General features: G+C 33.2%; 2 protein-coding genes across 2 annotated transcripts in view; both read right to left on the reverse strand.

The window, feature by feature from the left end:
- LOC139517970 (uncharacterized) overlaps positions 1-439 on the reverse strand; it is a 26,380-nt gene extending 25,941 nt beyond the window's left edge. The window contains exon 1 of the mRNA XM_071309536.1: positions 200-439. Coding sequence (XP_071165637.1) covers positions 200-204 — 5 coding nt within the window. The 5' untranslated portion in view covers positions 205-439. The remainder of the gene's footprint in view (positions 1-199) is intronic.
- A 5,957-nt stretch (positions 440-6,396) lies between these two features.
- The window catches only part of LOC139517969 (retinal guanylyl cyclase 2-like), a 63,328-nt gene continuing 57,344 nt past the window's right edge, over positions 6,397-12,380 (reverse strand). Inside the window, exons 17-19 of the mRNA XM_071309535.1 lie at positions 10,385-10,467; positions 8,714-8,728; positions 6,397-7,548 (exon numbers count right to left, since the gene is read on the reverse strand). Coding sequence (XP_071165636.1) covers positions 7,020-7,548; positions 8,714-8,728; positions 10,385-10,467 — 627 coding nt within the window. The 3' untranslated portion in view covers positions 6,397-7,019. The remainder of the gene's footprint in view (positions 7,549-8,713; positions 8,729-10,384; positions 10,468-12,380) is intronic.

Here is a 12,380-nt window from a genome sequence, read left to right on the forward strand (position 1 = left end):
CGAAATAGTTGACACTGGACCTTGTCTGTTCTATGAATTCTAACGATAGGTTTTCTATATGTGTTACTGACCATGTTAAAATTTGAATATTGAAATTTAAATATACTATATATTATTCATTAATCAACAAAAGTAATCAACGAATATCATAATCGACAATATTACCTTAAAACTAAGAAAATTAATAGAAAAGACAAACCTCATGATAACTAGTTAAATGGTGCAACCATCCACAGGTTCTGACGACTAAATACAGGAATACAGGTATGACGGAATTTATTACGATAACAAGAAAGCATGCAGGTAAAAAAGGTGTGTTTGATTTACTTGATGTCTCACAGGACAAACAATTTTTCATATGCTATTCTTCTTATTCTTATTCTATGCTTTTTCACTCGTCTACAGTGGTCATTAACGTCTTGATTTTCGTATTATACATTAAATTAAAAATGCATAATTTAACATTACGTGGTAACATTTGGTCGAATAATGTATCACTTTGTTCAAACAGTTGTTTCCAGGATCGAATGATAGCTAATTACATATAAAATCAATACACATGAGTGGTAACATTAGTACAGAACATATGTTCAAAATATTTAAAATATTATGTGTGATAAGACAAGATAATTTATTTTTTAAATCTGCAATACAAGGCTTCCACCTCAGAATCAAACGGTAACTTGTCCGCTTACACATCACGAATCTGATTTTGTTAAAATTTGATAAACAGATCAATGCATGGCAAAATCCGTATCGCATGCTGTATCACCACTCGACCGAATATCAGCCATCGGGACCTTCGACCCTCGGGACTAATAATGGTTTCTCGTGGTGATACAGCATGCGATACGGAGTTGGCCATGTATTATTCTATAATTGAAAAAGTAACTCGTAGTATTGCTAGACTTGTATTAGCTTACGTCAAGCCTACACCTATTTAGTGTTTCTACGATTTTTGTATTATATACTCAAGATACCCGCCATCGAGCGCATTACCTTTGCGCGCATTCGGGGATTAAACATTTTAGTCTTTCTATCATATCTCTTGATTTTTGACGGAGATGCATCTTCATCAGTATCACGAAGTTCAAAGAAGAAAAATCTGTTTTTTTTCTGTACTTAGTTTAAACAATATTTATTAATAAACTATTTCAAGACAAATATTACAATGTTACATAAAGTACAAATATGGGATTCGGAAACAAGTTTGGAAAAACTTTTATAAATCCGTCTCCCTAAAAAAACAAAAAACATCTATTTAGCATACAATATTACGTGCCAACAGTATATTTATTTAATGGTAGCATATGATACATTGAATAAATAAACACACACACACAAAAAATAAAAAAATACAACAAATAAAATAAAGGAAAAAAATAAAAAGTGAGAAAAAAAAACAAAAAAAACAAAAAAAACAAAAAAAAACAAGAAACAGTCAACTCTTATTTACTTTTCTAGACAGTCACTGGAACCAACACACACGTCCGACCACAACCAACTAACCCGGGTCATCCACTCGATTTAACATCATATGTACTTGTCTCTATATCTTTATAGTCTTTGCTTAAAGGGGCACTAGCTGTCAAATTCATTGTTACCGATTTGACTCAAATTCTCATATTTGGTTTATAACAAGGTAAAATATTTATCCAAACTACCAAAAGTCTAAAATAAACAGTTTACAGAGCATGGGGTAGATAATTTATAGGTTCGTTTCGAGTCCAGACGCCATCTAATTAACTATCGATTTGACCTCAGATGACCATATAAGCGATGTAAACAAAAATAAAGATACGAATAGATTAAACCAACACGTGCAATTGGATTTTTATAGGTCTGTTTGATTTTATTTTATAGATTAAAAATAGATGTTTCTCATTGTTTTTAACCATATACGAATGATTTTATGTGCATCGAATTAGTAATCAAATGATTAACCGTAGTTTCACTTTCATTGTTGACATTCTTTTTCTTTAAATAACCAGTACACGTACAATGCATGCGTTGTCAATCTCTAGCTAGGGGTTAACTTGAAGTTCACATGAATACCGGTTAGAATGATGATGACGTTTTCACTTGCAAGTGAATCAGTCAAAAATTATGTTTAATCGCTTATTTCAACAAAATTAAAGGAAATTGATTGCTAAAAGCAAATTATTATTTGATTATTCCAATTTGATTAATGATTGATCTAAAAAAAATCATACTTTATTTTTTTATATATATCGTAGCTAGTGCTCCTTTAAGGTAGATTCATGGTATACTGCCATCTTGGATTGTACAATTCCAGTACAAAATCGGTCTAGTTATTAGCCCAAATCTGCAAATTTGGAGACAGATTTGCAATTTATTGGTTTGACTATTTATTTATATAAGGAAAACTTGGTGATTTATTATATAACTCAAAATAATTAAACAAATATCAAAATTTATGTTTGTAGAATCAATATTTTTAAATAAGCCATTAGAGGAGAGATAACTCTTTTAGAACAAAATATATACCGGACGATGGGGAAATGTTTTAATTTTTACTTGTAGCAAGAAAACATATTGTGTTGTCAGAGATATGCATGAAATATATTTGGAGAGGCTATTTGACGCCTAACACGAAAAGTTCAGTCCTCCCTCCCCTTGGTCGACTCTCCAACTTGACAATGTATAGATGAACAGACAACAATTACTTCATCTATTAGTTCATTTAAAGTCATAAGAAACGAGTGACCGCGGTGAAAAATAATGTTCTTCCAATTCTTGAACCAATGCATACAACCATTATAAACTTAGTCTTCTGTTCAAGAATTTTTCATTTTTTTCGCATAAATTTCGTATAATCGTCAATTTTTTTTTCAATCGGTCAGTGTTGTTGTGAAAATATTGCAGGTAGTTAAAGTTCGTGTTTTGAAGCCGAAGTTTAACGATTGTCGCCTGTTTGTCAACAATCACCAAAAAATCAACAAAAAAGCATGGAATTTGAGCACGTCGTGTTTAACATGTAAATTCAGATAATAGTTTATTTTTTAGGACATCCATGCGTATTGCGATTAGCGGATTTTTACGAGATGGGTCACGCTGAGGTCACTTTGCATACGGAAAATATGCCGGGGGAAGGAAACAATTAAAATAAAGTAAACTTCTTCTAAATATGAATAAATTATAGAATTTTCTTCCGAAAAAAGTTGATGTACGTAAGTTTTAAAATGAAAACTATTCATTGCGTTATAAAAAAACATATGCATTATTTTTTTAATTTGAGGTTTCTTATGACTTTAATATAACGTTTAGTCGCATTTAAAAAAAAATCCCTGTTTTTTTAAATCCCTTTTTTTTTGGCAGTGGCGGATCCAGAACTTTTCCTAAAAGGGGGGGGGGGGGGGCGCTGACTAACCTAAGGGGGGGGGGGGGGGGGCGCTCCAGTCAGGCTTCAATGATTCCCTATATAATCAACCAAATTTTTCCCACGAAAAGGGGGGGGGGGGGGCGGGCCCCCCAGGCCCCCCTGGATCCGCCTATGTTTGGTTTGTAACGTCCAATACAAGTCAGAAAATACATCAAACTTTCAGAAACATTGCATGTTTACATCTTACAAATTTAGCCACTACACATTCATATATACCCCTACGAGACAACTCAAGAGACGTTCCGAAAACTGTAAATAATACCTTTTTGCACCTGGCCTATAGTACGGTGACCAGACACAATATTATTTACATTTAATCGTCAAACATACTATATGGCTATACTATATAATGTGAACAATGTAGGTTAAATTTCAGATACAGACATTTTTGTTAAATCAATGATCAATGAATTATCTCGAAAATGTAAAAACAAAAAGGAGGAAGTCAATTTATTCTAGAAATTGGCATTTTCAAACACAAGCAACATGGTTAGAAATTTCTACATAATTCTGACCCTTTACAGGAGCAAAGCTCCGAACATGTTAGGTTTTGTTGTGAACAATCACATGACTCTTAATAACATGGAGATTTTCCCTTATATGAAAAAAAGATCCTGCATGCAGCAAGAATTCTGCTGACATATACCCTTTAAAATACACGGAGTAAAATACATAAAAGTCTTGTAGACAGTTTGTTTACCTATTTCAGACAGATACGAAGTTGTGTCGCATCCGGTAAGTGCATGTGTAGCAGGCAATAGTTTACAAATTGTTAGTTCAATACAGGCACATAGTTGGTGAATGGGTAAATATCTTCGCCCATCCTTTACATTGCTTATGTTCCTCATCTGCACCCACAACTCGCTTGTATGTGTCATATGTTTGAAGTAGTGAACACACAGAACAATCATATTCATATAAGAGGTCCGTATGATTGTTCTACAGCTCTTTCCAATTTTCGTGTCAAAGTATAAGGCATTGAATATCATACGAGTATTGGCCTCCTCTTGAGTGCTAATTTAACAAGTTACGACAGTCATTAACAGTTTTGGTATAAATAACTTTGACAATTTTGGGATTTACAAAAGTTTCGGCTTGGTAAATCTCACAATCAGGTGGAATCATAGGGGATTTGTCAAAGTTTTGAAGAATAAAACTACTAAAGAAATCAAGGAGAGCCTGTTCGTTTTCTTTAACAAAAAGAAACTTCTTCGAGTCAGGAATACTTCTCCCTTAAATAATCTGATTCACTTTGGGGGAAGCTGTAGTCTTTGTGCGGTGTTCCCTTTCAGCAGACTTAAGTGTTGTTCTTATCGTAGTGGTCATAAACATCTGCTACTGTGTGCGCTATAAAAAAGCATTGGGACAAACCTTTTTAATAGTCAGCTGCAAGGTCATCGAATGTTTTACTTTTCATAACATCAATACATTGAACCAATGTCATACCCTCTCTGCTGTAATAAAATTAACGGTACAAATTTTTTGCACCAGATGCGCATTTCGACAATACATGTCTCTTCAGTGATGCTCGTGGCCAAAATATTTGAAATCCAAAGCCTATATAAAAGATGAAGAGCTATAATCCAAAAGGTCAAAAAGGATAGCCAAATCCGTGAAAGGAATCACAGCTTTGCATGATTTAATTTATAATAATTTCTATCATTTTGTAACAGCAAATTTTAATAACACAATAAATCCGTGTTTTCATGTGTAAGTTGTGAGTGATGGTACAAAGGCAGTAGGGAAAGTGCACAAGAGACCTCAGATATTAGTTTCTTCACCAAATGAGAGATGCATGATTTTCTCATCTTGAATATCTCTTGTAGCATTTATTCCAGAAGAGATATTGATGATACATGGAGGATCATCCACATTAAAGGGATCAGTCATGGTTCCTTCAGATAGTTCACAATGGCAATAACATGTTCTTCATCTCTTTTCGTTGCTATTGGTTTTGTTTCCTCGTTTGCATATTCATTATTTGCAGAATTTCAGCCCTTTTCCTTTTTTTTGTTATGCCTTCAGTGCCACCTGATCCCCTTGAGGCTTTTATAACGGTCTTTTCTGTGCCATGTCGGTTTATATACCGTTAAAGTTGAAGCATATCGAGTATGAAAACTGACATCCAGATTCAGTAATTGATACGGTTGGTTACAAAAATATAAGGTACAATGTAGCATTTGAAATGACGATCTCAAAAAAATGACAAATTACCCTATCGTTCTGCTCAAACATTTGACGGCAAAATGTCTACTAGTACTGCTTCAAGGAACATATCCCAGTATTTGAATGCAGATCTCCATTGTTTATATGTATCTATTAGAGGCTATATATGAACTTCGAATAGCTCCGTCATTTGAGCGTTAGGACTTGTGTCTGGCTTGAATTGCTGAAATAATGCTTCTGAGATGAATGAATTTGATATTATTGATTAATGAAGGTATGAAATATCATATAAAGGATGATTATTTTACATTTTACGTAAAACAAAAGTTTAATGATGAAATTGAATTGAAACGTATTCTATTAAATGCAAAATATTCGTAGTGTTAAACTTTTACAAAAACTCTTTAATAACGGATTAATTTTGCTAAACTTTGTTTAAAAACATTAAAATAAGGTGTAACAACAATGTATATAATTATAACAGAAATCATATCACGAATGTTCTTCAAATCTTTTCAAAGTCCATTTTACAAAAATTGCTCGGTACGATTTTTTGACGACAAGTCAAAAGGTTAGTTTGACACCAACCATCCAATGTATTAATATCGTCTCAACCTCATCAACTGTTTACCAAATACTAATAACTCCAAGAGATATATTGATGTTTAAAGTGTATGATGAGCAATCAAAATATAAAGCTATTGACTTCACATGTACATTTATACAAACAGTTAAGAAAATATTTAATATATCAACATAAACGGGGGGGTTTTCTGGTTTATATATACTTTTATCATATATTTAAACAGGAGAGTCATCAAGATAACGATATGTGTTGTTGAATTTATCAACTAAGTGCAATCAGGACAGGTCTTTACTGTGTTTTGTCATACACTTTGATCCATAACAGTACATAAACAAGTCTGCTACTAAAGGGGGGCAATTGGAAAACCTACACCCTGTCGATAAACTTGATTTTCCGAAAGATAAATAAATATTATCAAGGAAAAAATAACAACTCCAGTCATCTCATAAAGTAAGTATAAATAGCATAATGACCTTTCTCAGTAGAAAAGAATACTTTAAATGAGTTGAAGCAAAACATTTGCATTCACATAATTCAAACGACCATTTAATAAATAGGAAAACTTTTGTTTGTTGTCAACGTGATATCGTGAAGTATTCAAAAGGTTTGCTGACTTTGTCCCGTTAATACCTGCTTCGTTTTATTGAAAGAATAGTAGTTTTCGTGTGATTTATAGTAACAGATTTTTGTAACACATTTATTGAATAGATAAAACATACAAACAAAATATATACCATATGTTAACATACCAAGGAAATAGATTGCATCTTAGTTATCACAGAGTAAAAAAAATAACAAAGTAACCTCTTTTGGATGAATAAGTGAGGAATCCTGATACTAATTGGAATCCATTTTTTTTTTATTTCATACTTCCGAAACTGGAGATAGCGGAGAGTTAGATTCGTCTTTTGATGACCTTGAAATTTTCAAAAAACGTAGTTCGCAATCAGAAGAAGACACAATGCTATCGACCGACATAACAGATACTTTTGTAGTAATGGACGAATCAGACGAACAGTTACGAAATACTTTATCTTCACGGTTGTTTTGTATCGAATCAACAGATTCCTGTGAAAATAGATTGTCACAACTTAAGTTTGAAACAGTTACGTCGTTAGGTTGATCAGGCGTATCATCCATAGCACCATTTAGTATACCTTTACCCGGAGGCATAGTGGTTATGTTATTTATCTGAACATCTTCTTTTTTCACCAGTGAATTGTGCAGGGCTTCTTCCTCACGATTCGACTGTTCCACATTATGCTTGATAGAGTTGTCTTTTGACTTTATGTTATGGTTTGCCTCTTCTGAATTAGATTTAACAAGGCGTTGCTCTTTCGCTGTCTTTATCTTTGTAGAGGTACGTGTACCTTTTGACAATACTGATTCTAATCTGCAAATAAACATTAGCAGTTATTCCCATGCCCAAACCTTCAGAATGTGTAAACAACTTAAATGTCTAGTGTTTAGCGTTCAAATGCTTTCTATTAATTTTAATTATTTAATCGAATAATGCGTATTGATTACTCAATTCATTTACGATCATTTAGCCAAATCTAGGTTCTGACTATTTTCTAAGTTCTGACTATTTTCTAAGTTTATTTTCTAAGTTCTGACTATTTTTCGTAACAATCTAAGTTCTGACTATTTTTCGTAATTTTTTTATACAAAGAGGAATAACTATGAAAACGTACAAATGAAAACTGGCCTATTTCAAAGGAGATGTTAAAACTCTCATTTTATTTCTGGAAACATTTTTACGTTTTTAGCACATAAAAAAGCAGCAATAAGTTATTTATCACGAAAGCCTAATAACATGAAATTATTGACATCTCTTCCAATCTTTCAGACTTCTCAACTGATTTTGATTGCTTGTTCTTATGAAGTGCTGTTACATCTGCCCAAGGTTTGGATTGGGAGGGTAAACAGCCCGTTTAACCTCTCCATATTCTGTATGTGTTTGTTCCAAGTAAATATTTCAGTGGTTGTCGTCTGTTGCTGAATATCATATTTGTTGGTTGTTTTGTTCTTTTATACTTAAATAAGGATGCAATTTATTCGTTGAAAATTTTGAACAGTTGTAATTTCGGGGTATTTTAACTTCGAATTATATTTTTTTTTATTGCCAATGAAACAACTATCCAACAGAGGTCATAGGACGAGATTATAAACAACCGAACGATGTGGATGTATTAACTATCATGTTTAAGTCAAATTTATGTTTGGCGGCGGTCATAAAGCGATTATAATTTAGACAAAATATGAGTGAGCACATCTTTATTCTTACGACTTTCCCATCGAAATGTTAGTTCACATCAACGTATATGTATATCAGAGTTGACAACGATATAATATCGAAAGAAAAAAACATATTTGGCTTTACAACTGATAGACCAGGAAATTTTGGTTCAAACTATTTGAAGAGGGCAAGACATATCTCAAAACATATTTTCGCTATGTTTTTAACATTTTTGTACATATTATATCTGAATAATGTTAAATAAAAAAACTTAAGGAGATAATAATCACTTAAAACAATAGGAAGCTTTCAAACTTACCCGTGGTTATTTGCACTGATAGCATGAAAGAAAATAAGTAAAATAAATAGATGATGTGTTATACAATTTCTACACAAGAAAATGCATGTACCAAGTCAGGAATATGACGTACAGTTGTTATACATTCGTTGGATGTGTTTGAGCTTTAGATCTGCCATTTGATTTCGGACTTATGCTTTTTTTGGAACAACTTTTTGAATTTTGGATCCTCAATGCTCTCCAACTTTATACTTGTTTGACTTTTGATTGTTTTTTATCTGAGCGTCACTGATGAGTCTTATGTAGACGAAACGCGCGTCTGGCGTAACAAATTATAAGCCTGATACCTTTGATAAATTTTGCTCGGAATTCAGAATTTCTGTGATTTAACTTTTTGATACTTTTCTCAATATTGCGTATATGTATGTTTATGAAAATACAAACACCAACAATTTAAACCAGGTTTACTCCACCATTTTCTACAAAAGGAAATGCCTGTACCAAGTCTGGGCCATGACAATTGTTTTACGTTGATTTGATGTGTTTGAGCTTTTGATTTTACCATTGGAGACTTTCCGTTTTGAATTTTCCTCAGAGTTCGGTATATTTGTTATATTTCTTGTTAGCTCACCTGGCCCCTTTGGGCCAAGTGAGCTTTTCTCATCACTTGGCGTCCGTCGTCGTCGTCGTTAACATTTTACATTTTGAACTTCTTCTAAAGAACCACTGAATGAAATGAAACGAAACATGGCATGAATGTTCCTTATGAGGTGCTGACTAAGTATTGTTACTTTGTAGCCGATCCAACATCCAAGATGGCCTCCAGCAGGAAACTTAGTTTAACATTGGACCCTATGGAAAATGCCTGCATAGGACTTCTTTTAGAGAACCACTTAATGGAATGCAACCAAACATTGCATGCATGTTCCTTATGAGGTGCTGACCAAGTGTTGTTACTTTGTATCCGATCCATCATCCAAGATGGCCGCCAGCGGGGGGTTTAGTTTAACATAGGACCCTAGGGGAAATGCACACAAAAGTCTCCTTTTAGAGATTCACTGAATAGAATGAAACCCTACATAGCATGAATGTTCCTTATGAGGTGCTGACCAATTTTTGTAACTTTGTAGACAAATTTTATCTCTCTTTTTATATGATTGTAAAAACCCAAGTAGAGTCAGGTGAGCGATATAGGCTCTTGAGAGCCTCTAGTTTTAACACCTAATATGTCTCATATAAAAATGCTACACTGGAGATAGAATCGAAAATATTCTAAAGACTATATACACAGGTTCCTTGTTATGTTTGAGGCATCTGAATGAAAATAATGTTATTTTTTTTTTATATCCTTTTAGCTTTTCTACAAGATCTTCAATTGGCGCTAAAATCCCAAGTTGTTTCATGAATTTCTTTTTTTTTAAATTTTAACACGATATTACAGATTTGACATCTTTAACTTAATAACTAATTTTTATTCTTATTGTTTGTTGTGCTATGAATCCTTGATACCAAGGAAACACTTATACGCCGATGAAAAACTGACTATGCCTTAGCCTCTCACCAAAATGCAGGGGTGAACTAATGTGTCCGCAGACGGGTTAGCAGTTCCTATTCCACACCCTTCGTCAAAATATTCCGACAAATGAAAAAAAATCTACAAATTTTATATCTGTACAAGTATCATATAACTACCTGTCCAAAGGAGGCGGCTCTGGTAGAGGTTTGTTAAAGCCATCTTTCCCTATCAACCAAAATGTCTTGGCCAGTCCTTTCCCCTGAAACCAATTGATATAAAGTAGAAAAACACTTGCATTTTATATAATGATTTTATCAAATTGATTTTGTATGTTATATCTTATATTTGCCAAGTGAAGAGAGACTCAGGATCCAAATTATGCGTTTAGCATCCATTGTATTTTTGGAAAATATATGTAAATAAAAGCATTGTTTAATTAATAATAACAATAAAAAGCAATACACGGCACATGGACACATATCCTGGAATATCTTCACAGGGCATATGAAAACCTCATGTGATTTATCATCGTCAAGAAGCGATGAATGACATTTATAAAATATTGTAGGAAAAGAAACCTTTGTAATAAGGCGTCACCTTGATGATAGTATAGCAAGAACTATTTGTTTTTTTACTGGAATAATGGAAACAATGCTCTGAAATTTCAGTTATTTGTAAACGATCTTTGAAGTATCAAGTCATTTCAGTACGATAATGTTTTGTGTGAATCGTTCTTACTTAGTTGTTCCGGGAGTATAGTCTTTTTTATGTAATTAAATTGTGACTGAAACGAAACGCCTGACTTCAAGGTACTTACTAACGAATACATCTGAGGTCAACATAGAGTTAAAAACAATAAATGTGTTTCCTTGTAGTAAGGCAAGGCAAGCCCTTTGCAAATATTAGAAATATTTGGAATACTATGGATTCATTATTATTCCTTGGAAACCAATTTTCGTGGATTTCGACGAATAGCATTTTTCCAATGGGCTTTGTATACAGAGATCGGCAAAACCACGAAATCAAATATCCACGAAAATGCAAGTTTTCAGCATTCCACGAAAACTGATACCCACGAAAATAAATGAATCCACAGTAATATAATTGTATCATGATATGTGTAAACTATTATAAGAATTAAACGTCGAACAAACACAAAATTCCATAATACCAAAATCACTGAAATAAAATAGACAACCAATTAAAAGGTAAATAATTTCTGACAATAATGGATATTCCCTTTTTATTTTATTCAATAGCTTGTTCTGAGAAAGTTCATAAAATCAGGAAATAAAGGTACATATACAGGTTATTTTTTTTATATAGAATCAATTGATAAAAAGTTGTAAAATTTGTTGTTACCACTACAATATTGCGTTGATTGTAAGCTGACACATCAATGTTAGACGTGCATAATGAATCTCGGAGACAAAAACAAACATGAAGCAACAACTCATAAACAAATGTAAAACGAAGGCCATCGTAGGCCTAATTTGTGTCCATTTGGAGTAGCTAAGGAAATTTTTCATTCTTTACACTACTGAAAAACAAAAACAAAAAGCAATATTCCATTTAATTAACCTTATATTGCTTATTTTCCACTAAAGGGAACGAGTAACCGTTTTCAAAACTACTTATAAAATTGAGAATGGAAATGGGGAATGTGCCAAAGAGACAACAACCCGACCATAGAAAAAACCAACAGCAGAAGGCCACGAACAGATCTTCAATGTAGCGAGAAACTCCCGCACCCGGAGGCGTCCCTCAACCTGCCCCTAAACAAATATAATTATACCAGTTCAGTGATAATGAACGCCATACTAATTTCCAAATTGTACACAAGAAACTAAAATTAAAATAATACAAGACTAACAAAGGCCAGAGGCTCCTGACTTGGGACAGGCGCAAAAATGCGGCGGGGTTAAACATGTTTGTGAGATCTCAACCCTCCCCCTATACCTCTAGCCAATGTAGAAAAGTAAACGCATAACAATACGCACATTAAAATTCAGTTCAAGAGAAGTCCGAGTCTGATGTCGAAAGATGTAACCAAAGAAAATATTTTATAAACAAAATGACAATAATACATAAATAACAACAGACTATTAGCAGTTAACTGACATGCTAGCTCCAGACTTCAATTAAACTGACTGAAAGATTATGGTTTCATCA

The sequence above is a fragment of the Mytilus edulis genome, chromosome 3 (genome assembly GCF_963676685.1).
Source record: "Mytilus edulis chromosome 3, xbMytEdul2.2, whole genome shotgun sequence".
NCBI classification, from domain to species: Eukaryota; Metazoa; Mollusca; class Bivalvia; order Mytilida; family Mytilidae; genus Mytilus; species Mytilus edulis.